Genomic DNA, 26,688 nt, shown 5'->3' with positions numbered 1-26,688 from the left:
AAACCTGTTCTGCCTCACCACTGGAGGGATCAAATCTCACTCATCCTGGACTAGGAAAAATGGTAGTTAAATACAATGTGATCAATATGCTTGCTTAATACTGAAATATAGCAAGCTGACCTAAGATGCAGTACAGTAACTGTAACAGATATAACACTGAGAGTTACTTAAAAGTGGTGAGCTTTTCACTTCATGATATTTTCACTTTGATTGGTCTTTCCACAGCAAGAAATACAGTAAAATCAAATCAGAGAGTTTATTTGCATAGGAAATAGCAAGAATAGCACCACTGAGAGCTACACAGTAAAGATTTTGTTTAACCCTGGCATGTGAACATATTATTTAATTTCATTTTTCAGTAAAGCAGGGGCAAATTTCAGCTGCTACTGGGAGAGAAAAAGACTCCAAGGCTGGCAAATGGTTATCTCTAAACTTTAGCAATTGCGTCTGATTCTGGGGTGGTTATAGACAACTGTGGCTTATGCTCAGCTTAGCCAGCTTGGAAGCACCATGCCATATGGTGAACATGTCAGCAGGGCAGGATGCCCCTTTTCCATCTCCAAAAGACCTGATGAAATTTCCAAACACATTCAGCGCTTAGTGCCTGTGTCAGGTTCATTACTCCAATCTCTCAATACAAACTGCTTTGTGCAGAAGAGTTTTGAAAATGCAGCTGCTTTGCTGGCTGGCACATATGTCCGAGGCCTGATTACCTCTCAGATCCACACTTTTGTGGGTGGAATTGTCTTGGTCAGAGGGTTAAACTCACAAATGGCCTATTGTGAAGGTCTTTTCAGACTCCATCCCCTCTTTACTTTTTCTTTGCATTCTCAAGTTAATTTTGGCAATTAGCTGATAGGGGAAAAGGGACAGTGTCTGACTTTTTGCTTTCACCCTCAAACAAAATTTCCTCTGGGTTTCTGAAGACCTCTTTGTTCTGTCCCTTTTATCAGAGATCAGCCTGCTCCTAGACCAGCCTGCAACTTCTCACTTACCCTCTAAAACACAACCCTGCCAAGTTATAATCACAGTGGATCATCCGAAATGGTGAAGTTGGGTCACACTTGGCTTTCTGAGATTTTTAAAGCCAGGTGATTTTCTGTGCTGCTCTGGCTGATTTTTGGGTGAAGCAGTGGTAGGGATCTGTGTGTGCAGTGACAATGAAAAGGGGATTTGGCACCCCTGAGCTGACAGAGGACAGCGTTGTGGCTTTTTGCAGAGCTGTCTCCCTGACAGAAGGAAGCTAAGCTCCATCTGGTAGGACCAAACCATCTGAGTACTGAAGTTCTTGCACAGGGAGCAGTGAGGAGGTTTAGATCATCTCTGTGGTCTCTTCAGGTTTTACTGTGAGATCCCACATGGTCCCATAAAAAGTAGCTCCTATAAGATACAGATTCACTTATGGGTAGAAGAACATTAAATTTAATAGGGAATTTCTGGGAAACACACATGAGCTGTTCATAACTGTCTGTCCATTGAGAGCTGAATGTCCTGGAGACCTCTTCTCCAGCTTTGGCATGGCTTTGCCTTCCTCCCCTCCATGTGGATGGCAGATAGCACCACCAATCCTGCAATCAGCCTGTGTCTCACAGTTAATGTCCCAGGCTGCACAGTGCAGGATTTTATTTCAGTTTCAAGGGTGAGGGGTGAAGCTTTGGAACAAATTAACCAGATAACAGACACAAATTTTGTCATCGGAATGGTTTGGCATAAACAGCTACACAATGCATCAATACTGTATGCTCTTCAAAAGAGGAAAAAACCCACTTATTTTTAATGTTGTAATATGCCCTGATGTTAGAGAAAACAAAAACAAATTCACATATCACATCAAAGATAATAACAATAATAATTATAATTCATAAAAATAATCTGACCGACCGGCAGCATTTGTTGGCTTTAGAAGGCCTCCCATGAAAGAAACACAGTTGAAGACATCTGAGAGCTCTTGGCAGGTGCGATGAATTCAAGTTTTAAAAACAAGTCTTGGGATATTCCTTGCATGCTAGGGGCCTTTGACGTTGGCGGGTCTAGCAGCCAGGCTTGCATAGTAAGCGCACTGAGTGGGGTCACACTGTCCGTTGGCTCCTGGAGGTCCTTGTGGACCCGTGAGACCCGGCGCACCAGGTTCGCCTTGAGGGCCGGGTGGTCCTGGCATCCCATCTTTGGCATAGCCAGGCTCCCCCGGGAGGCCTAAAATAAAAACAAAATGCCCTTGGTGAGTGACACCCCCAGGGTGCAGTACTCAGCAGTGTAACATCACAGGAGATGGCTTTGCTGCCAAATGGGGATGCTGACATCAGCTTCCACAGGTTTGCATCTGGCTAGCATGTGTCTACAAGGATGTGACAAGCATGTCTCCTCTGAAAGAAAAATTTCCACCCCCATGGCATCCTTGGGCTGCACAATTCTTGTTATGGCTGCTCTTCCTCTATCAACACATTGAAGCTATGCAGCTGTACGAGCCAAGTAATGACATATAGCCCTCATAGAGAGCAGGTGAGGATGGGAAGCTTGAGGCAAGAGCCAGCTTTGGGAGATAACTCCTTCGTACGAAGCTTAATGGGTCCATTGTTATTTTAAGGCAATGCAGGGTCAATATGCCAAACGCAGACCATGGAGTTATGAAGGCTTCCCATATTTTCCTCCCCCAACAAAGCAGGGCAGAGGCAAAACTGATGAATGGCTCCTAATTTCAAATTAGAAACAAAACATATTTGCTGCTTCGTTGTCAGCAAAGGTAAAGCATGAGCTGTATGCCTGAGGCACAGGTGTCGGATATGACCTTTTATAACATCTGAAGCTGCCTGGATCTCTGGGTTCAGCTTGGTCACAACAAGATTCTGGCAAGGGCAGATAGGACACTTCATAGTTTATCTAGTAATTAAAGCTTCGCTTTGGATTTGCCCCAAAGGTCAGTTAACCTAGCTGTTACTGAGAAGGATCATTATACCTGTCACTCAGACTGAGGAAACAAAGGTGGCCAGATATGATGCTAGTGATATATTTCTTCCCTTTGGGCCATTTTCTACAGAAATTGTGTATGCCATATTTATGTTATCCTGATCACCTATCTAATATGGCAGAGACCTGTGTCCTTGTAGCCATTCTGAGTCATGTGTTTTGTGGGTTGTTCTGAATAAACACACCTGGAATTCCTGGAGGACCTATTTCCCCTCGTTGGCCAACACCAGTGTCTCCTTTCTCACCCTTTGCTCCTCTTTCTCCTGTAGAGAGGGAAAGAAAAATAATGAACTAATGAGCATGATCTACGGAACTGAAGAACACTACCACAGGTCTTCCATACACACTGAAACCAGTATGTTTGCTAAAAATAGTTCCTAATTGTGGCCAGTCCTCTGAGATGGGACATTAAGTGGGAATGAAGACTTGCCCCATTCCATTTGGAACACACCAGCAATTGCTGGTCACATTCACCACCTCTGGTTCAACAGACTGAGGCTGCTTCTAACACATACATTTTGAGGACCATTTAGACACTACTAACAGGAGAGGTGGACACCAAAGTGTGGTGGACACATCCTTTTATCAGACTGCCCAAACACACCAAGTTTCACTCACCTTTGGGACCAATCGGTCCAGGTAGCCCTTCAGACCCAGTCTGTCCAGGCCGGCCAGGCTCTCCTGGAGGGCCAGTTCTTCCTGGGAGTCCTTCCTTCCCAGGTGGACCAGGAGGTCCTGGTCTGCCATGGGATGCTTTTACATGTGCAGGCTGTATCTGAGCCAGGAGATAGGCTAACTTTGCTGTGAAAAGAGGGAAATGGGTTTGTTAGACTAGAAGGTCAGTGCTCCAAGAGATGGAGAGCCAGAACCAGTGGTACAGTAAAGTCCAAGTAGTGTCACAGATCAATTTTTCCGGGCCACCCATTTGTTCGCTCCACACAATCCTTCCCCATAAGCCATCATGGTGCCTCCCTGACCCTCTCTAAATTATTTAAACCTCATTTCTCAGTAGCTTTAAACTTCTCCTAAATTTCATACTTAATCCTAAGCACTTCTCTCACCCTCTGCTCCTTGTCCACCAAGGATCTGAAATGTCATTTCCTTTAGCTCTGCAGCTGGTGGGTTTCTGTCAAACTGGAATCATTGCTTCTCTGAAAAGAAGAGCCTCCTTCCACTGCTTCTGCTACACAGAGCAAGATGCTACATGGCTAATCTGTAGGGACAAAGCTTACTTTTCTTGTTCTGGGCTGTTACACATGTGGAGTTAAAGCTAATGTACCCATCTCTGGCTGTGAAGTCAGAAACTGTATCTAAGGCAGCTCCCTGCAACAGCATATTCTCCAATTTCCAAGCAGGCACATTGCTTGCCACTTCCATATTAAGACCCTGAACAGCCTAGAGAGCTCTTAAGACATACTCAGCATCACAAAAATGTCCTACAGAATAGAGGGAGAAGAGTTTTCTATCTTCTCTTCATTGATTCAAAATCTTGAATGCTTTTAGATTGGCACAGAATTTGAAGTCTGAGAGGGTGTAAATAAAATCCTTCAAATAAATCACTGCATTGAACCATGATCTTTAGCATGGAGGAAAATGCCTGCAGCTATACGTCATCTGCTCCAAGAGCTGTGTGAGAAGAAGCTCTACAGCTCTACATTTCTTTGTAGATGGGGTCAATAGTGGTCTGCAATTCATGTACTTTAAGAGAAGCAGCAGCCCACATCCATTCCACCTCCTCGTCTCATACTGATGAGTGTCAAATATCACACTCAGAAATCAGGAACATTTCTCCTCCAGCTGGGACCTCAGAAGAAAGTTTACATCCTGCTTTGATTACTTTCTCTTCCAGGGCCCCAAATTAATCTGTTTAAATTTGTATCTTCTCTTGTCCTACCATCTCAGCCCAGGCACCTGCAGGAACAAGTCTGCAGCAAAGCTGTTTTGGTCGCAAAAAGCCATGAGGTGCTTAGCACAGGCAATGGCCTTGTGTTGAAGAAGAGAGAAAGCCCCTGTGCTATTGCTGTGAACATCAAGCTTGGGGAACGCTAAAGCCTGCTAAGCACATTTCATTTTACACATTCCTCCTTCTAGACAGGCTTGTTGCAACATGGACTTCCATAAGCAGGAGAGGTTCAGGTGCCACCACAGCTGTGGAAACTATCTTTCATACTCTCAGATATATCTTCTGGCTTCCCAGAGCTGATTACTTACCATCTAGCTGCTTGGCTAATTCCTCTTGAATGAGCCTTCTTAAAGTCTCTAGAGATGGGGGTTCCCCCTAGAGAGTAATAATCACAGCAATAACAAGACATCATAATCACAGCCAGGCGATGTGCAAATTAAACCCTCCACAAAGGGTTTAGTGGATTGCATTTAATCACCCACAGGATACACAGGGCTGCAGGGACTGCCTGAAGGAAGAATGTAAAGGGACTCAAAACATCCACAGTTCCCAACCTGCTGGCAAGTTGGGCTCAACGGTGTAAGCAGGGAGCCTGGTCAGAGGGCATAGTTGGGACACTGTCCCTGTCTCCTTCCTAGAGAAAAATCTTCCTCCTATACACTCATAGAAGAAGTAGTAGAAATCGAATCAGGAGACATTCTCTGCCCTACTAGATCATAATGGAAAGCCTACCTCCTTTTTCAGCATTGCATGTTTCCTTGCAGAGACAAGCATGTGTGCCCCCAGGGTAGTTACGGTGGGTATCTAGACTTGCTATAAACACTCATATTGGATGCATCACCTGCCAACAGACCTTATCTCAGGGAACAGAAGACAGTTTACTCACGATACCCATTCTTCCAAAAGAGTACAAGGTTCTGCCTGATTTCAGGCTGTTGAAAGGAGACAGGGGATGTGGCTGCCTGGTCTTGGTCCCCTACCGAGCCTCCAAGGGACAGTATCTTTCATCCCCTCTCTCAGCTCTTTTGTGTAACATTGCTGTTGAACAGCTGTACTAACTGTCAAAACTCAAAGCTATGTGAAAAACAACTCTGGATGATGCAACAGAAAAAATGATGAAAGCATTTTTGGTAGGTGGAAGGAGAATTTTTCAGGTTGTGGCTTACCAAGAAAATAAATAAAGTGTTTTTAGAGCAACAGGACTCCTGTCTTTGCATAAAGTCAGAAGGAAAAATGTAGCTATATTTAAAAAATAAACCATTTTGAATTCGCAGGATCAAATATTTTCCTTTGTAAATCATGAAGTGAGATGTTTCACTTGAAATACACTTTTCATTTTTTGGCTAAATTTATTCTTTCAATTTCTGCCAGTTTTGAAAATACTTCTGGACAACCAAAAGACTGCATTCTTTTGTGTATGAGCTATTTGCATGAAAGGGTTGCTTTTCCCTCACACCTGTCCTTTTAACATACAAGGATGCAGTCCGTGTCTTCTGTGTTTGTAAAAACCTTATGAGGTCTTCTGAATCAGAAGTTACTCTTCATTAAGAAATTTAGATTTTACTAAATAGCTAAGAGACATTTCAATTTTAACTAATAACATTGCTGGTAAGTACAGAGTTGGTCTATTTGCTGCCTTCTTCCCAACACAAATTTTCCATGAGAGGAAGATGTGTTTGTTCGTGACAAAAGAAACAGTTTTGCAGTTAAGTACTAACCATTTGGGATGGCTCTTAGTGAACATCCCAGCAAGTAAAGATGATTGTGGAACATACTTTGAAGGCTTACAAATTATCTTTTCAAGTTTTAACCCTATTAGTTGCATTAAGCCTCCATAATCGTGACTGGATTTCATCAAATTTCTGTGTTGTTAAGACAGAAAAAGAAATGCTTTGTCTAAAGTTTACCCAGCTTTTACATCAGAGATTATTTCACTGTTTATTCCCCTCTGAGGTAATCTCAAATTCATCCTCAGGATGGGCAGAGCAGCTTCACTAGTGTTAGTAGTTTTTCTCATTCGTCTACATACATTACCCTCAGGCACTCTCAGTAGCGAGACTGTTTCCCGTTAGGAAAAAAAAAAAAAAAGAGAATATTAAACAAAAATAGGATTTCATGAATTCTGATGAGCTGACTCCAGGATTTCCAGGAATAGAGCAATGACCTTTCCACAGCTCAGCATTTTGTCTCTCATAACAACCAGCAGCAGAGGAAGGCATAAGACCTCCGTACGAAATGCCACGCATTAACACCCTCATAGAAAGAAGATTTTTAGACTCCAGACCCATGGCCATAGTCACGTGACCTGATTTAGGCTTTTAGGGGTATAAGGTGTCAGGGACTGGCCACCCTGGCTATAGGTCAGGATTGCTCAGCTCTCCTGAAGTTCAATTCAACACCCCCACAACATGTCCCTGAGATATGCTATAGCTCTCCTTTTTATGTATCAAGAGATAAAAACGCTCCCTCCCCATTATAACACACACTTGCTCTGGCTTCTGTCAGCCTTACTTAGGCACTTTTCTGATCAGACACTTTTCTCATCAGTGGCAGTAAAATTACTGTGCAAAGCCCTTCTCTGGCAGACTTACCCTTGGTCCTGGAAATCCTGGCTGTCCTGGAGGACCGGGAGGTCCAACTTGTCCAGTGTCTCCTGGGGGTCCATGGGGACCCATCAGTCCTGGATGACCTTTATGGCCAGGTATCCCAGGATCACCTGGAGGGCCCTTTTCTCCTCGAGGGCCTTTTTCACCTTTGATGCCAGGCTCTCCCTAAGTGAAGAAAAAAAAAAGGCAAAAAAAAAAAAGGCAAATAAAAAAAAAAAAACGAAGCAAACTTCTGATTTCCAAGCATGGCAAAACACAAACAGCTGAGCTGGCAAAGTTACTGAATACAACATCTGGTGCATTACAAATGATCCACAAGTTATTACTGATGGAGAATGATTAAAGAGAGGGCTGGGAGGTTGGGGAGCACGGCAGATCTCCACAGGCCATGCTTCACTCTTGAATGACCCCTTCCTTGGCCCCTAACTCAAAATAGTTCTCTTTATTTTGATGTAATGAAATAACTAATACCTACCCTCTCTCCTTTGGAGCCAATTTCACCTGGTTTCCCTGGTGCACCCTGCAACAAAATAAGGGTGAGCATGAAAGAGCTATCCATAATAACAGTAAATAAAAAGTGTATGCCTTTGCAATGATTCTTACGACCTGGGGAAAATTTCTTTCCTTGTCAATCCCACAGATTCCTGAGAGCTCCCTGTTTGCTCTCATGTATCAACAATTCAAGAAAAAAAATCCATTTATTGCAACCCAGGTAGCATCCTTGATGTTTTTTTCCCAAGACACAAGCCCTACTTGGAAACAATTGGGAATTTAACTTACCTCTTTTCCGGGAGATCCTTTCTCTCCTGGTTCTCCCTGAGAGATACAGAGAGTGAATTTAGCACTGCACTGCAAGGAGTTGGAAGAAAGACCCTACATAATAACCACAAGTCTTGTTTTCTGTTTAGAGCCCAAGCTTTCTGCTACACAGCAGCAGTTTTGGATGATTTATCCTTAGCCTATCGCTACAGGTCATTCCTGGAAAGACACATCCTACTATTTAGAAAGCGTTTTTTAGTAAAGCTGCATACGTGTAAATGTTTGTAAATAAAAGGAAGTAATTTCTACTGAACCAGCCAAGATCAGGACAGATGTTTCATTGAAAGTGTGTTCCTGCTTTCAATACATTTTATTCCTTTTTCTTACAGACGTTTCACAAAGCTTCATACACTTTACTTGGGCTGGTTTTGCTTAAGCAGTGCCAATGTTATAGCCATAGCAGTTTAAAGATGTAAAGGAAGTGAATTTTGTAAGAAGAGTTATCATTTTGTATTACACCAGCTGAGATAATGGATACAGAGCCAGTGATAAAGCAAGTTTGAGCCTGACAGCTTGCCTGTGTTTCAGAACTATATCATAGAACCATAGAATCTTAGGATGGTTTGGGCTGGAAGGGACCTTTAAAGGTCATCTAGTCCAACCCCCAATATCAAATAACCTGAATTTAAACAAGCACCCTATTAGGATTTTTTTTTCTATACTCTGCATTTATAACATGATAATTAGGCAATACAATCTTTGCATTTTAGCATTTCAGTGAAAAAACCATCACTGCAGTCCTGAAAGGCACTGATAAAGCAAAACAAACATTATACTAGTTATTGCTAAAATTCTGCCCGCTTTCCCATATCATGAATGGAAAGATTCATTTTTGTGGTCCATTTACAATCCACACACATGATCATATCTATAATGTGTGCATGCAGGTGGAATTTTTCCCATACCCTGGAAACAGATATAACAACTTTGACAGTGCTAGCATACATCCATGTATGCATGAGCAATGTAACTAATCACAGATGTGCGATCACATCAGCTCCAAATTAGGCAGCATCAGACTCACTTGAGTATTCCTTAGGGCCACTTCAGTTTTAAATGGCCACCACATTTGCTGCTTCAAATTAATTTTCCAGAGAAATATTTCTTTCTCCTCTTTTCATCACAAAACTCCCTTTCCAATCATAAAAAAAAAAAAAAGATGATTAAAAGCATCATCCTATGGAAGATTCAGTTCTGCTAGATTCACATGAAAACCTTTTAAGTCTCATTTTAAATCACAACAGAGTTAGAAAAAAAAATATTTACCTAATGTTCATCTTTTTCACCCTTCTAGTGGATTGTAACATATTTTATTCCCCTTGGAAGGGCTAAAAATATTGGATTTCAAGGCTGTGAAATCTCTTTCACTTTGAGAGATATGTGAATACTTTAATTACCTCTGTTGCTGGTAAAATACCTATATTATTATCAGCACTGAAAATTTCCCTATTTAACCCTTCTGGGGTCCATGCAGACATATAGTCTGAGTAACTTAAATACCCCATACCCATATTAAGAAGACCAGCCTGATTAATGCATACGTTATCATGGCTGACTGACAGGTACCAGCATAGTAAATGAGATTATGGATGTTTGTCCATAAGAAAGATGCTATTTTTGCAGTCCAGCTTCCTTTAGAAGTAAAGAGTTCGGTTTCTGGATCTGTCAAATCTACTGCCTATGTTTTTTACCCAATTAAAGATGTCTATCTTCCACCTTCATCAATCCAACATTTAAAAGCAGGCAATTAGTGGCTCTAATCCCTCCCCAGACATACTTACAGGTGGTCCTCGGGGTCCTATGAAGCCAGGGAGTCCTGGGCTGCCGTTTTCTCCTTTATTTCCCTTAGGACCCTTAGGATAGAAATAAGACAGACACTAGCAGCCTTTTCTCCAACATCTCTTTTCCAGACCATGCACTTACAGATACATTGGAACTGGCAAATTTCACTGTAGCAGCAGGACTCCCAAAACTTGACAAAGAAAGGAAGAACAAAGTCATTTAGAAAAGCAGATTGCAAACACCATGTTTGCATTATTAATAAGCTATGTGGGGTCCCTGTGAAAAGATGAAAAGGAAGTGACAATTATGGAAGTGACAGCAGGTATGTTCAGTGGCTATTCTGGCGCTGCATGGTTTATAAGGTGGTGTTGTGGAGTGGAAACGCTGTGATGTGCGACGACAGGGAAACAGTGCAGATGGTCATACTGCTCAGATCTGAAAATACGAACAACAGACAGCTACTGAGTTGCTCTTTTGTTTTTATTTCCAGGTTCAATTTAAAAAATGTCTGCCTTCTACTTATCTCTTGTGATATTCTGCCAAACTATCCCCTTTTCTTACAGATCAGAGCAGCTTAAATGGCAGTTCATGATACAGAGCCATTTCACGTACACTTCTGCTAATTTTTTTTACTCTTATTTTAACCCTTTCTTTCACAACTTTGTCCCCTACCTTCTAATTCAGAACATATCCCTTTTTCTTCTTAGAGTAATATTTGTCTTCATTTTAAGGCCGTCCTGTGTAAAGTAAGCACCAACGAACCTGACAGGCACAAAGCACATGGCTTTCTGGTATGCGATCAGCCCTGGAGATTTCAGGGGCTGGGCTGCATTGTTGTGTGCAGGCTTAAGCATGAGCTGTGAAGTGGGATGGGCACTGTCAAACAGCAGATGCAAAAAGAAAAGGCTCCTGGGAGGTTTTACCTTGTGATTCCAAGTCAGCAATGGTGAAGATGGAAAAGAAACCCTTTTGCCATGATAAACTTTCTCACTTCTCCTTTTTTTCAAAATAGAAATACAATATATTGACTTGTCACACCATGTTGTGAAGGAAATTAGTGCATTTCCAGACAAGGCTGGAAATAAATGGACTTGTGTATAGCACAAAGAAATACTTCCCATAATAACCTTTATGAAAGCGAGAGGATTCATTTTAACGACAGAGAAGGATACTGATGAGACGACTGTCTGTTCTGCTGACCAACAGTGCCTCATTGCTTCCCCTTTCTCTACCATCTGACTTCATCCTTTTTCAATCTTTTTTATTTTTGGACTGTAAATCCTCTGGAGTAGAGATTGCTGTAGTTCTGTGTTTGTGCAGGCAGCTGCCTGGTGAGTCTCTGGGTAAGTAGCTGACTGTCTAGGTAGTGTGATAACACAATGATGATTAAAAAATAACCCCCATTTGGCACTCACAGGCATCCCAAAGCCACAGTGGCCTGCTGAAGACCCAAAGAGCCAAAAAGCAGTAACAGGAATTGGGAACAGGGGTGGGTGTGAAGAGAAGAAGAAATGAAGGTTGAAAAGGCAACAGCAGGGATCCACAGGGTAAGAAGCAATGGCAGTGGTCCCAGGAAGGTAAGAAGAAGTTACGTCAAGGAGAAAAAAGCAGCAGCACTAATTCTTGGCTGCAGAAAAGCTGTGAGACTGCACCACTCCTATCCCACCTGTAATCTGTGAGTTATCACCTTCCCATGCAGAAAGGTGTTTCTTGCTTCACTGAAACCACTTAGGAGGAGACATCCTTGAGGCAAAGCAATAGGTACTCAGGACACAAGTCCATGGTGAGGCTGAGGTTGCTTTATGGCATTGGAAGGGCCACAAAGAGTGCAGTCCTGCTGCAATTTTTCAGATTTTCTTGCTATGCCTCTGTCTCTATCTGAATCTAACAGCCCAGCAAGCTGTAACGTCTAGGTGGACAAAGAGAGGGAAGAGCCCTGCATTGAAATAGACGCTACTGGACAGAAAGGTACATTTGCATGGATTTGCTGAATCCTGAACAATTTTCAGCAGCAGAATAGAGAAAAAAAACCCAACTGCTCACTGTCTTCCTTACAGCTCTTCATTACCATGCCGTTCTTCCACACAGCATGGCCCCAGGGGAGTTTCATTCTGCTTCGTGATCTTGGTTTACTGCCCGGTGTCTGCTCTTTCCCCAAATGCCTGGGGAGGATTTTTCTGCTGCTGCTGTTCCTCAGTGGCAGCCTGCCAACTCCCTGAGGCCCTCTCCTTCCCTGTGACAACTCCCTCCTGGCTGCACAGTCTCTGCTTGGCAAAATTAAATCTACTGCTGAAGATGAGGCATGCCAATCCTTTTTCCATATCAAGTAATCAATCTTTTTTTTTTCTGTGAACACTTAACTTTTGCTGGGAAAAATGATGACCCAGCTAACAGCTTAATTCTAGGAAAGCAGCCAAACCCCCTTCGATGTCATGGCCAGCCAGCAATTTTCAGATCACTGCTCTTCAGACATGGCAACTTCCAATGATGGTAAGCAGCTACACATAAACCACTCCATCTATACTTCATCAGTCACCTCTCCTTGACATAACTGCTTGCTGCATGAGTTTCCCTTTGTGGTACTTACTGGGTTACCTGCTGGGCCAGGTTCTCCTGCAGATCCAGGCGATCCATTCTTGCCCTATGTCAAAAGGAAAAATGTTTTTAAGTAGCCTATACTACAATTAAAAATATCCACCTACTGCTACACCAGCAGGGATTTCTTTAACATTGTCCAACCTCCTCTCTTGGCAGACTGCAGAGTAAGGATCTCTTATTTCCGATTGACCCCACAACTTCTGCATTCCTGATTGCATGGCTGACCCCATTTCAGGACAAAAATTGAGAGGTGTGGACCCAAATCCCCTAGTCTGAAGAGGACCAAACCAGGACTCCTTCTCCTCCTCCTTTTCTTCACCCTTATCCCTATCATATGCAGCATTCTCCTGGATGGATGGAGCAATCTACTATGGCTGCTCCAAGTCATCAGCATTCCGACAGAGTTGGCAACTCACTGATCAATGTTAAAGTGCTCTGCACTAGCTGATAGATATCTCCAGATCCCCCCTCACCTTCCTGTGTTAGAAAACTTCCTCCCTCCAGTGACTGAGGTAGGTCCTGCAAATTACTGCCTACCATCCTCTTCTCAGGGCTATCATCTGAATCACTGTCCAGAGGCCAGGCATCTATTTTTTAATCATCTCAGGATTCCCCCTTTGTGGGGAATGGAAAGAAACACTTGTCCTAAAGCCCTGAAGCATTTGATATTTGCCTGACACCAGACAACTCAGAATGAGCCAAATCATCCTTTCGAAGGACCTGTTTCTCACCATTCCTTATCAAAATAGCTGAGCTGACCATCTACACGGACTAAAGTTTGGTGAGATTAAATTCTATACCCTGCTCCTCTCTCCTTCCAACTCACCATGCAGAGATGTTTTTCCCTTCAGTGGAGTTGACCATAAAGACCAGCCCTTTTACTGGCAATATTCAAAATCCTGCCTCATGCTCCTTATTGGAGAAGAAACAAAGTAAAGGAAGAACAAGAGAAACTGATACTTTGCCCTCCAACATACAAAACCCCAAATATCTCTTCTCCAAAGAAGAATATGGTGTGGAGTTATGATATTTTCTGTCTCCTGAAATCTTTTTATTCATTGCTAGTGTTATGCAGGGGCATGACACATAAGTGGCTGATGCCAGCAGTACAGGAATAACGAGATAAATTACAAGGTAGACACAGGAGCTGTCCATATGTTTCTGCAGTCTAATTCAAACCCCTACCCTCCCAGCTCAGAGGGACCTGCCGCTCCAGCTCCTGGCATTGCTGGCTAAATCAGCATTTTGCCCTGATTATGGAATCATAATGTAGAATCTGTTTCACTAGCAGGTCTTCCAATAAGGAAATCACTCATTGCAACATATTAAAGGTGTGCCTAGGTTCAGCAACAGAGACTTGCACTCAAATTTGGAAAGGGGTGATTTTTAAGAGAGAATTGAAAGCCCCATGAAATTAATAAAAGTAATTTCTCAGCCATCCCAAATGACACTTTGTGAAATGTCAACTAAATTGCCATTTCTCCACTGAAGTTGTAATAAAACTCTACAGGTGTTCAATTAAACAAATCTTTTCCTAAAATTATGCTGCTTTTTTTTTTCAGAAAAAATTACAGACAGCATGACAAAAATTAATTAATTAATTAAAAAATTAAACTGGAGCCCACATATCTCAAACTGGGCACCTGCAATTAGTGTCTGTCTTTGAAAACTGAGGCTATGTGAGAAGCAAGTGAGATGCCAGAGACAGGACTGGAATACAAGCCCTTCTGACACTGCAGTCCCGGCAGAACCCATTAAAATATTCTTCCCACCGAGTTAGCAACCATCATTCCATTGCACTATTTTAAGTCTTCTTCAGTTTCTAGCAATATAATTCTGATTTGTCTTTCTCAAAGCAGGCAAAGTGTTTTAATCAAACATCACCTGAATCTTGCTTAAGACTCTTCTTCCAAACCAAAGTTCTGGACTGGAGGACATTCCCACTATACACAATGTACCTCCAGAAATGGAGAGAAAACTCACCGGCTGCCCTCTGAGTCCTCGAGGGCCCTGTGGTCCTATGGGACCAGTATCACCCTGGAATGAAGAAAAGCATTCTGGTGAGTGAGAAAGATCTGACACGGAGGCAAGTAAATAAGCATTTAAAAATGTTCCTACTGTTCACGTATTAGGAGGAAACAGCATTAAAGAAGTCTCACTACCCCTTTTCAGTTACGTATGAGGAAGACCAGCCTTTTGAATTTTAAACATCTGTCACTAAATACAGTCTGATTACAGGCAGAAACCATTATCATCAGGTTATCTTAAAGCTGGATTTCTCAGGGACAGAGACTCTCTAGTATTTCTCAAGAATTGACTACTTTGTTCTCTCTTGAGGGAGGCTTAAGACCTGCTTCTGTCTTCTCTGAGGGATTCCCTAAGGTCTGTCTTCCATTTTACTTCATAGGGTACCATTTACAGCACAACAGTTTTCCAGTGATGCAAGGGGGTGCAAATGAGAAACTACTTCCCCAAGTCCCATGGCAATGGCACATCAGCCTCTTGGTACATTGCTCAGCAGCTGCTGCAGGATCCCGCGTCAGCTGCGCTCTCCCAGGACTTTGTTATCTGACTGCATTTGACACTAATAATGTCAGAGGATCCGTTTGTACCATCTCTCTTTCCTCTGAGCAGCAGCATCTTATTCCATAGGTATTTCATAGATTTCAGTGGAGCTACGTACGCAGTAAGGTACAGCTTTTGCGGAGGAAGCATGACAGAACCTGGCCCAGTGGGACCACCAGAATGAAGCACTGCTAGGAGGGGTGACAGAAAGCAGGTACATGGCTATGCAGCACAGCCTGGGATTCAAGCAATGCAGCTTTCTCTGCTTTTCCAAAGATATAGCTGACATTTAAGTGTCAGCAGCTGAGCGGTGACAAAGGCCCTCAAATTCTTTGTTACCCTAATGATCTTTGCACAAATCATTCCCTGTGCACCGCTGCAGTAATTCACCCTTTATTGCAGTTTCTGTAGCTGTTTGAGGTCAGGGTTGCTGTGAATTAAAAACTTCATTTGTCAGGGAGAAGGAGATTAGTTTCTGCTCAAAATGGTACACTTACATCCTTCCCTGGTGGCCCCTCACGCCCAGCAGGACCTGTCGCACCTGGCTCCCCCTGCAATTCAGCAAAAAGGAAAGAGATACCAGCTCAAGGTCAAAGACAGATCAGTAACACCACTATAAGTGGTATGGAGTTTCTGCAATATTGGACTGAGCTCAGTGAAAACTTTTTAAAGCCAACAAGAGCCTTGTACATCATACCTGACACGCAGCTTATAAAAATAAACTCAGAAGCATCTTCTGTAAGTGATGCACAAGGCAGTGCACTGCTTTCCAGCAGAATATTTGCTACTGCTGGTGCAGTCACTGAAAACTACCAGCCTATTCATGATACAGAAACTACCGTAATGAGGAAGAGATGAGGAATTCCAGCACTGGATTTTTCAGATAAGCTCCTGCAAGCAGAGCATTTTATTTCCCTGTAAAAAGCCAGAATTAGGCAGAAGGACGTTCAGTTTTGTATTCCACTTTCTACATCTAGGACCTTTTGTACTGCATTGCTCAGAACTAAGAGGAGACCAACTTTTCATACAGGATTTGAGTTTTGGATTTTATGATCCAGAGGCAACTCCAAGGGCTAGAGATATTTCTGTTCTCATTTCTGTAAGTTTTGTCCCTCAACTTACTTTGCGTTTCTTTGGCATTTTTGAAGGAGAACTGATACTTGTCCAAGTGCAGTAGAGTTCCTCACTTTGTTTATCAGCATTTGTACCGGAGGGATGTGATATGGAAGCATCCTTGAAACTATCTATCTCACAAAGGGCTATATCAAAGGGAGCATCAGAGGACTCAGCTCTATCAGCTGCCTCACCTTACCTGGAAGCAGAACTTCAGCAGAGGGAATGAAGACAGCTGCTGTGATTTTATGTCATGGGTGTGGCCCATGGAATTGTGGTTGAAAACAGACATGTTAAACACAGACCTGTCATCATTTTTACCTATTGCATCAGAAAGGTCAACTTCAATTCACACAATCTTTCTCCAAAGGATTATCATGCATGTGGTACATGTTACTTACCCGAGGACCTGGGGGACCTGTATCTCCTCGCTGTCCTTTGAAACCCTACGAAAGAGAATGAAAGCAACAATCACCCATTACTCTGATCCATGAAACACTAAGAAAACTCTGGCTTGAATGAGCACTTAATAACCTTTCCAATTTTGCCTAAGATTACTGGGAAATGGTCAGCATTGAGCTCTCGTGTTCCAGGGAGTGATTAGGAAGGGCCATGTCACAGGGAGAGAAAAGCCCTTTCCATAGCTCCTTAGGCTGGAAAACCAAGGCTATACTCTGTGTATTCCTGGTGGGACCAGCCCATAGATTATTTAGCCCTAAATTTCATTGTCCCCATCCTTTCAGAAGATGCATAACAGAACACAAGGGCTACAGCTGTGACCATGCCTTCTGGTAGACAGGATGTCACGAGGTTATGTGCTGTAACTTCTAGGTAAGGGACATACTCTTCTCCAAGTGTGAAGGATTTGGAAATGCCCATATTTGATTTTCATTGATTATTTATTTATTTAGTCACAATGCCATGACTATTCTCAGCCAGGCCAGCTCTTTGATTATATGTTTGCATCAGTAAAGGCCTTCATCTGCCCAACAAAAGCTTTCTGGCTACAGTAAGAAGAGTTACTGGATTGAACCCTTCAGAGCAGCACCTACCGGTAAGCCTCTGGCACCCTCCTGGCCTGGAAGCCCTGGTTCTCCTGGCTTTCCCTATGGGAAACAATCATGTTCATGTTAGAGTCTCAGGTCCATCTCTCTGCTGTTGAAAACCTCCTAATCTTCTGCCTTAGATGTAACAGCACTGAGAACTGTGATTGCCCAGGGTTTCTCCAGCAATGCTGGAGTCTGAGCATGCAAGGAGGACAGTAGTGACAGACTTTCCCATACATACCCTTACCCACACTGTCACGAATGCAGCCTTTGAGGTTCAAAGGCAGCTTAAATCTTTGGACTGGTGCACCTTTACAGTGTTCTAATGTCGAAGGGGTAATGCACAGAACTGCACCAATACCTAGTAAGCACATACAAAACCATCATCTGCATGTAGAAACCAGGTGTTTTGATGCAAGCACACAACTGTCTGCAGCTGCTGTGACAAGAGCTGCTCCACATACCCGTTGTCCTAATGACCGGGGACTTGGCTCTTCACAGAACCACTAAGTCCCATTTCACAAGTCACAGAAAGAAGCTGGCAATGCCAGGTACTGGAAGCACATTCTTCATATAACAAACACAGTTGCAAGGAATAACATTCACTGCCCTATTTATTAACATTTCCTTTTGGCTGACAACTTCATGGCTCAGCTTTTTTCCCTCAACAAACGCAAATATAGACTAAGTAGAGAAAATCAAATATAAAAACCTCTAATCCTGGACAACAGAACTGTCGCAGAGCATTCCAGAAAAGGCTTCTTTAAAGACACCTCTTCTAAACATTTTATGCCCCGTAATCTTCTATCCAAAAAATGGATCACTAGGTTTAATGTTACAAGACAACCTTCTTTCTCTGCAATATTTACAGTAGCTGTAAAAGTGGAATCACTAAGTTTTAGTGTATTTATGGTAGTTGTAAAAGTAAAAGAACCCAGTTTCTTTTCAAGATTGCCAGTGTGTGACTTATAAATTGCTCAAGACAATATAGTCCTTCTGGTGTTAAAAAGAGAGGTGCAAATAGGCTCCCTGCTCCCGCCTAAGGAGTCCATAGACAGGCAGCTCCAAAAGCAATAACTGGATGCAGGCTCTGACTGCCTAAGCGAAACAGTTTTAAATTACATTACCGGTTCCCCAAGAGATCCTGGCTTGCCATCTTTGCCATCATTTCCAGCAATGCCCTGTAAATGAAGTGCAAAACAGGGTATAAGGAAGGAGTCCATAGGGAAGATTGGTGTGGGTTTTGTCAGTGTGAGTTTCACAGTGACAACTCTGCTTCATCATGTTGTACTGAAGTTTGCCTAACCCTCCAAAAACTACCTTATTTCTATAGCTCAGTCATTAACCTTTCCTTGCCACACCACTGTAACAGCATAAACTGCTTTCCTTTCCAATATGGCAAGTCTAAGGGGTTTCCTCCTTTTCAGCAAGGAGAGCACTCCAACAATCTTAAAATATGATTCTAAAAACAGCTCTTATAAATCATTATAATGCCATTATCTTCATTTAGCTAGGCTACTTTGCACTAGAAATAGCTCTGGTGCTATCCCTATGACAGATTATAAAAAAACCAAAATTTTGTACTAATACATTTTCCAGAAGAGATGAGTCTATGCCCAAGATGCACTTGAACTTGAGTCAGTGCAAAGGAATTATTTCAACTGTGGATTCAGATAAAGACAGTATTCCAGTCTATGAATTTTTGTGCCCTTACACTGGAACTATTAGTTGATTTTTGTGCTCTGCATAAAAGCATTTCTTCCAATGAGGAGGCAGATAAGGAACAGACCTGATTCACACTGGTAATTAACACTTAGCTTTAAAGTGATCAAATACAGCATTCCCACTGTCCTGGACCGAGGATATAGCATCAACATGACAGATACCATTACAGATCATGCATAGCTTTCAAAGCACCTCAAAAATGTCACCTGTTTGTTTTACACACCTATGTGTTTATGAACACTTTAATGTATTGAATTAGAAGGAGCTGAATTGTACTCACTGGAAGTCCAGGCAACCCCGGTGGGCCCTGTGGACCCGGAGGGCCATCTTTACCCTGGAAAGAAAGCAGAAATACTGTGGGTCAGACAAGCTCCTCAGATGCTTCTATCAGATGAAGATTTATCAAATGCAGAGTTTGAAAACTGCGAGAAGCTGGTCTTGTAGCCCACAACACACATTGTACAAGGTCTCCTTGAATTCCTTCTAATTTAAACCAGAGGGCTTTCTTTTCACATAAAATATCCGGTATTAGTTATAAGTTTTTACAGATGGAGAAACCACTGAAATCACTGGTAATTTTTTTCTGAAGTTTAATTATATTTAATATTTAGTCCTTAGCTTTCTGCATGAGATGTCCAGCCAGGAAGTGGAAGATCTATATTTTATGCCTATCAAATGAGTAGTTATGAGAAGTGCCTTGCTGACAGTCCCAAGAAACCTCCGTACTCTGCAGGAGTGGACCATAGCATCCCTGGTCTTTCACAGTGTCTCATCCTTGACCATCCATTTGAAAGGGGATTTCAGGCAGCCTGTCCATGTAGTCTCTGGCCTCTCTGCTGAGAGTGCTCACTGATTTCATAACAGCCATCAGAAGGACCAGCACTGTTCACTTTTGATGAAGTTCAGGTTGAAATGGATCTGCAAAAGGCACCTTGCTCATTAGGAAACCCTGCTCTAGAAATTAATCACAGAATTACACAGTCTTAAACTGTTCCAGCTCAACAGAATGCATTACTCAGGGACAGTTCATTTTTTCCTTTTCAAGCTGAAGTTAGCATCAATCAGATTATATCTGTCTCTCCCAGGGTTTTCTGATGCATTACCATAAAGTAGCATCTGAACACCCTTCAAATGAAACAGCAATAGCAAAATTCTTCATGGACTTCTCGAAGGTTACATCTGTATTAGTATTTTCAGTGGTGCCAGAGAATGGTCTTAGGCCCTGGCATCTGATCAGTCTGTGCTGTGACATCCTTCAACAGGTTGCTGGTTTCATTTTGACAATCCCCACGCACAGTTCAGGTGTTAGCCCGGGTCATGAAGCATCCTAACAGATTTAGTCATCCTGTTCTAGAGGCTGAGAGATATTAATAGCAAGGACGGACAGACAAGAGGTACAAACAACTCCTTAGAGGTCCCATGGACTGGATTATGCTCTGGCTAATTTGGAGTTTCTTTCAATGAGTAAAGAAAACTGCAAGAACAGAGTAATCTATGGTTATTTGTGGAGGTCCTACTTGCAGGTGTAGAGTTGATTCAGGCTGAATAGTTTGGCGAGCTTTCAAAGGACATTACATGGGTTCCAGCTCAGCTTTACTTCACAGAGCTAAATATAGGTGAAGCTGGTGGTGAAACACACAGCTTAGAGCTTACTATGTCTCCTGGGTTTCCTGCTGGTCCTATTGGTCCCGGTGCCCCATCTGGTCCCTAAACAAAATAAAGCAGAAATAACGTGAGTGATTAACACGTTTTGTTCATTTGTCAACACACTCCCTACCACAGCTGGCAACACTGAAGTTTTATTCAGTCACTTAGCATTCACTCCATCATTTCTTCATTCATCACGGAAGAGCAGTGCCAACCTCTGCATTCAACGAGCCTCCAAAGCCAGAAATAGTCAGATATTGGATTTTGGTCCTGGCCCTTCCTTCTGAAAATAGGGGACAAATAGGAAAAAGACGATCTTGTGACAAAAATAACTCAGAAGAACAGAAATTATGGGAGCAGTTTGAAGCACGCTTTGTGGAAGGCAAACTCCTGGAGCCACGAGTCAATGCAGACAGAGGAAAAAGTCAGCAAAAGTTGAAGAAAAAAATATCTAGGGGACCATCACATTTTGCTCTGCGTTGACAGGCTCAGTTTTACTTTGCACATTTCCTTTGACTGTGAGTCTATTCAGAGGGTCTCATAGGACAATTTTAAGAGTTTTAGTCCTACTGGAATAACCTTATGGCTGTGGCAGTATGAGGTTAATACAGACACAGTAAATGTGTCTGTGTTATTGGCTTCTCCTAAAATAATGCTCACAGGAGCGCAAATGATCCACAAAGTAGGTCCACATGTTGTCCTAGTGGCAAAGCATTCAGCGTCCTTTAGGCACTACTACCTTCTGAAAACAGAATTTTATTTTAATCCTCTTTTCTGGTACCTCCTGTCATTTAGCCAGTGCAATGTAAATTCAGCTTTGAAGAGACTGTGCTGATCCCCAGAACAGATGAAGGCTGCACACCCGTAGCATGGCAGAGCCAAACTGCACCGTAAGCAGCAATATGAGTGGTAATGACTGTGGGCAAAGAAAGGCAGTTTGGAAAGAAAAGCCCTTCGCTCAGGAAAAGTCCCAGCTCTTGGAGGGCATAAACAGTGATACCACAAGCAGAAAAGCCAAGGTATTTCAGCCCTGCTTCTGCACTGTCACCTCTTTTTCAATACAAAGAAGCATAATTGTATTCATGAAGAGAGTAGAGCTGCAAATGAGAAAGACTGTGATGGAGAGGGACACATGTAAAAGGGCTTTTAATTCAAAAGTAACCCACAGGATATGAAAATTGGAGAAAATCCAGTCTCATACCACTGTGTAAAATTGAGAATTAAAATACTCCTAGATCTGCTGGTTTTGACTGACAACTTATTTCACATATAAGAAAACACCTATACACGTACTACTAAGTGGTCTCTGTGGAAGAGTTTTCATGATCATTGCCTTGCATAAAGAGAGCAACTGAAGCTTAGCATCAATTTACAGAGTGAGTTGAAGCAATCAGTGAAAAGTGGTCAATGTATTTAATAGCAATTATCATGAGTGAGGAACTCTATGACACTCAGGGGACCATTAGGAACCCACTGGAAAATGCAAATGCAATGCACAGACAGGTGGGAATGGTCCTGTCTTCCATATGGAGCTTGCAACAACCTTTATTAGTAAGGAAAATACAGGACCATCTTTGCAACAGAGGAACTTACAGGTGGACCAGGATTTCCAGGAGCCCCTGAGAAGCCAGGTATTCCAGGATGGCCCTGCAGAATGAAAAGAGAGACTTTCTTTATGCATTATTCACATCTCTAGTTGCATAAAAGTTAACTGGTGATTGAACATTGTGAGGTAACATCAAAATGAAACAATACACAGAGAGATAGTTATAAGGAAATTAGGAACCATGGCTTTTTAAAGCAAAACCTTGGTTTTCAAAGCATGCACTTCAGAAATAAACATGGTTAGATTTAAAGTGTACTTTTTTTAATGTGTACTTTAGTCTATACTAATGGTAGATGAGAACAGATATTGTGGAATTGTACAAGGCAGGAGATCAGGCAGGAAACCAAACTTGTTTAAAATATCCTACAAATCTCATTGAAAAGGTGCTGATTTGCACCTTAAATTATTGACTCAGCCCTTGGCAAAATTAACTACGGAAGTTTTCTCTAATTTAGACCATTCTCCTCTTTCCCGTGGCATCTCAGTCCCTCCTAAAAGAGGTCATCCTTACATTCATCTTCTAGGGCAAACACTGGCGTTTTCAACCCAAAGACGCCTGATCTCCTGAATCTCATCTAGGCATTATCTGGGGAAATGAGTAAAGGCTGGGTAATGTACAGAATTGAATGCATTCAATCTAGAGGTGAGGAAAGAGATCATAAGGGAAGGGTTTTTGTGGAGATGGGGATGGAAGCCTACGGAGGACCGCTACAGTTCCACTCTTCAGCATAGCCCATTTGAAGTTTATCAGTGATTAAGAGCTCCCATCTTCCTCCTCTGCCTCTGAGAAGCGTATTCCTCTACCAACATCATAGGAGTTATTGATGAAGGAACAAACACAGTGACGGCACTGTTGGAAACTACACTTTGTTTTACCTGTTCCCCTTTTTCTCCTGCATCTCCAGTCACACCACGGTCTCCTTTAGCACCCTGATAATGAAAAAAAAGCCATTGAAAGTCACTTAGATTCAGTATTGTATCAGCTTTTTGACCTATTTTATAAAACACTTGGACATTTGAGCACAAAACACGTAAATTAGGACTGAGTCCTACTTGCCCTCCTCTTAAATTCTTCCCTAGACTTTCACTACCAATGTTGGAGCCAGGAATATATGTGAAGAATGGCCTTTGAGCAGACCCAGCATACCTCTTTTTTTATGTTGTAGTCTCATGGACATGAAGAGGATTTCCACATCCTTAGAAAGTAGACAGGTTGTTAGGAACTTCACTAAATCAGACATTGGTAAGGCATCATCTGGCCCAACAAAGGCATCCACAGTATGAGCTAGTAATCTCCTTTCCCTTCAGTGACAGCAGCAATAAAAATGGCATTTCTAAGGTGCAGTCAGAAAATTCATACCCAGAAAGTGCCCCCTTCTTTATCTCTCTCCTTCTGTCCTAGTGCCAACAGAACAGAGGCAGCTAACCCAAATGTAGATGTCTGTATTATCAGTGCTTAAAGTAAGGCAAGATGAGTCTCACACAGTGAAAAATACTGAGATGATTGGGAACAAATTATGAACAATGCACAGAACACTCAATTGATGGCCACGGAAATAAGACTCTGGTTTACTACATGAGAGCTAGGAGACAAGTAGGGGAGAGAGGGCTGCTATTTATTAATTAAGAGAGGCCTAATTCATATTGCCAGAAGGCATGAAGCTGCTCATGAGCAAAGATCTGCAGTTCTACTGTTCTATTTCAGAATGGGACCTAATACTAGTTTGGATGGTGTTGGTAAGGACAATATATTACATCTTCAAAAGTGCAGAGCTCTTTGGGTTTTTCACTGTGAGGGCCCTCCTAATGTGTTTAGAAAGGAGTCACAAAGACTGTCTTTGTATTTGCACCTTCTTAGGTGCAAATACAATATTTTCTTTTAACACATGCAAACTCTGTGAATCTGGCTTTTTACTGAATACAAGTTAGACTATTTATCATTTCCTTGATTTCATTTTATGCACGTGCACAGTTTAAAATCGGTCCTGTTACTTCACCTAAACATTCAGTCTTACTGCCCAAATCTCTGCTTTCTCATAGCATATAAGAAAGCAGCAGATGTGGTATGTCTCAGACTGCTTGGCGTTTCTGCCAGCTATTGTCTTTATCGGTTACTAATTCTGTTGAAAATTTTAGCCTGGAACATACTTTCATTTTGATAAACCCTATTTTTACTTTTGAGACTCTGCTGCTCTCCCCACCACACTTTTAATTGCAAGATATAAAATTAATTCATAAATCTCTATTAGCTTGCCCTACACTCTAATAAGTGCAAATATAAATACGTTAAAATAGCAGAAGCTGTTTTAGAAAGTAGGTCAGTAATGCAGGGAAGTCTGGAGGAAACTGTGGTCCATCATGAAATCACCTTATCTCTCCCTCCATTGATTTGTTTTGATTTATTTCACATTGGGCAGTTATAAAGGTTTCAGTTGTGACCAGGCACTGGCATTGTGAGCAGACTGATGACAGACCTCTTCATGGGAAACACTTCAAATGTGACATTATTGGAATCCTTCAGACACTGGAAGTTTTATGTTGGCCTACATCCCTAGGCTGTTAGACAGAAACATATAGCTGAAACAAGGCATTTTTCCTATAGCGTGTTTCAGGAAACATTCAGAGTCTGTGGATAAAACCACCATGGCAGATAGCATATATGGAGCCCAGCAGCCCTTTGCATCACCCTTAATTTAAGTGATTCAAGCATATAGGATTCAAAGAAGAACAGCAGAGTGGCTACTGCTGAGGTTTTAATATCTTCCTCACCTGATTTGGATTGAAACTTACTCTCAAGTCCTTATCTGTCATCAAAACACCAATGTAATGAAATTCAACATCAAGAATCAGGACCTTCACTTCTGTGTGTGTGTGCATGTGTGTGCATAGGGATGGCAGAACACACTGTTTAAATAAAACAGTGCTCATGTGGGGAGCTGTGCAGTTCTGTGTGCATGTGGCACTCCAGTGAATTGCCAGTACAGGGCCCACCTAACAGGCCAGCCCTAACTCTTTACACAAGGATGGATGCCACCAAGATCCTGCATCAGCCAGTGTACTAACTAGTCACAAATAAGTTTTCATTAGACAACTGAAGAAAACCAACCAACCTTTGGGCCATCCAGCCCAGGCGGGCCTGCAGGACCTCTGGGACCAGCACTCCCCTGCAATGCAGAAGAGATAGAGGTAAACACTAGTTTAGTCCATCGACTCCACAGACATCTAAAAAAGATTCAGTAGGTTGTTGACGAAAAAAAAATCAACCATCTAAAAATATTATAAGAAAAACAAGGTTACATCACATCCAAGGCATGGTCACTTCCCAGCTCTCTTACCATTTTCCCATCCTGGCCATCTCTACCTGGTGGTCCTCGAAGACCTTTATCACCTTTGAAACCTGGGATGCCTGGCAGTCCTGGTGGGCCAGGAGGGCATTCACTGCACACGTCCTAGGAGACAACATGGAGAAATAAATTAGCAATAGACTGAAGGCACTTAGCAGACCCTACAGACACCCATTATGAATGCAGAAGTGTGGTACTAGTATAACACATAGGCCTTTGCAGTTTGACCACCCTGGGCAGGATCTGGGTTACTTTGCCTTACAGAACTGAAATAAGGGCAGTGTGGAGCAGAGTGAGGGTCAGCAGCAGAGCTCACACATGCTCCCATGGGGATTTTCCTACCAGTTCTAGTTGGACAGGTCCTAACTGATATCCAAGATCAAGAAACCAAGGAAAACCTCTTCCTAATGGGGAGGTCAGAGAGCAGCAAAGTAAGACTAACAAGAACAACCTTGTTTTGAAGCTACAAGACTACTAGAAAACTGTGTCTACACCAGTCTGAAAGAGCTGGGTTACTGCTCAGAGGGCAGATTGCTAGGGAAAATCCAGGTGCAGCACGTCAGAAAGGGTGTTCAGGGAAACTATATTCAGCAGCTAGCATGGCCAAGGAGACCTCATCCAATGGAGTTCATGAAGACCAAGTGAATGTCACAGTGTCCTGGCCAAATTCTGTCATGGAGAATTACTACCTCCCTCCTTCCAAAACTCTTTGAAGCATCATCTCAGTAGCCTTTACATTTCTACTGCCCTCAGGAAATGAAATACCATGGGTATGACATTTCCATTTCAAAGGCAGAATCCCTTCAGCAGAAGGGGAATGAATCCTGCCTATAGGAGACAGCGTAGCACAACAGACAGATCACCAGGCCAAGAATTAGGAGACCTTGCTCCAACACTCAACTCTGTCAAAGATCCGTTGCAAAATTGTGGGGTAAACTGTCTTTCTAAGTCTCAGTCCCTACATGCATAT

General features: G+C 42.4%; 1 protein-coding gene across 1 annotated transcript in view; it reads right to left on the bottom strand.

Moving 5' to 3' along the window:
* Positions 1–1,964: 1,964 nt before the first annotated feature.
* The window catches only part of COL22A1 (collagen type XXII alpha 1 chain), a 226,528-nt gene continuing 201,804 nt past the window's right edge, over positions 1,965–26,688 (bottom strand). Inside the window, exons 47-66 of the mRNA XM_087734610.1 lie at positions 25,710–25,823; positions 25,485–25,538; positions 23,251–23,304; positions 22,362–22,415; positions 20,775–20,828; positions 19,402–19,455; positions 18,524–18,577; positions 17,403–17,456; positions 16,752–16,796; positions 15,735–15,788; positions 14,656–14,709; positions 12,662–12,715; positions 10,074–10,145; positions 8,254–8,289; positions 7,949–7,993; positions 7,459–7,638; positions 5,176–5,242; positions 3,583–3,765; positions 3,150–3,227; positions 1,965–2,193 (exon numbers count right to left, since the gene is read on the bottom strand). Coding sequence (XP_087590736.1) covers positions 2,006–2,193; positions 3,150–3,227; positions 3,583–3,765; positions 5,176–5,242; positions 7,459–7,638; positions 7,949–7,993; positions 8,254–8,289; positions 10,074–10,145; positions 12,662–12,715; positions 14,656–14,709; positions 15,735–15,788; positions 16,752–16,796; positions 17,403–17,456; positions 18,524–18,577; positions 19,402–19,455; positions 20,775–20,828; positions 22,362–22,415; positions 23,251–23,304; positions 25,485–25,538; positions 25,710–25,823 — 1,548 coding nt within the window. The 3' untranslated portion in view covers positions 1,965–2,005. The remainder of the gene's footprint in view (positions 2,194–3,149; positions 3,228–3,582; positions 3,766–5,175; positions 5,243–7,458; positions 7,639–7,948; positions 7,994–8,253; positions 8,290–10,073; positions 10,146–12,661; positions 12,716–14,655; positions 14,710–15,734; positions 15,789–16,751; positions 16,797–17,402; positions 17,457–18,523; positions 18,578–19,401; positions 19,456–20,774; positions 20,829–22,361; positions 22,416–23,250; positions 23,305–25,484; positions 25,539–25,709; positions 25,824–26,688) is intronic.

The sequence above is a fragment of the Nipponia nippon genome, unplaced genomic scaffold (genome assembly GCF_047370975.1).
Source record: "Nipponia nippon isolate SJK-2023a ecotype South Korea unplaced genomic scaffold, ASM4737097v1 scaffold_1, whole genome shotgun sequence".
Classification (NCBI taxonomy): domain Eukaryota; kingdom Metazoa; phylum Chordata; class Aves; order Pelecaniformes; family Threskiornithidae; genus Nipponia; species Nipponia nippon.
Note: the sequence above shows the minus strand (reverse complement) of the source record. Positions and strands in the feature narration are given on the sequence as shown.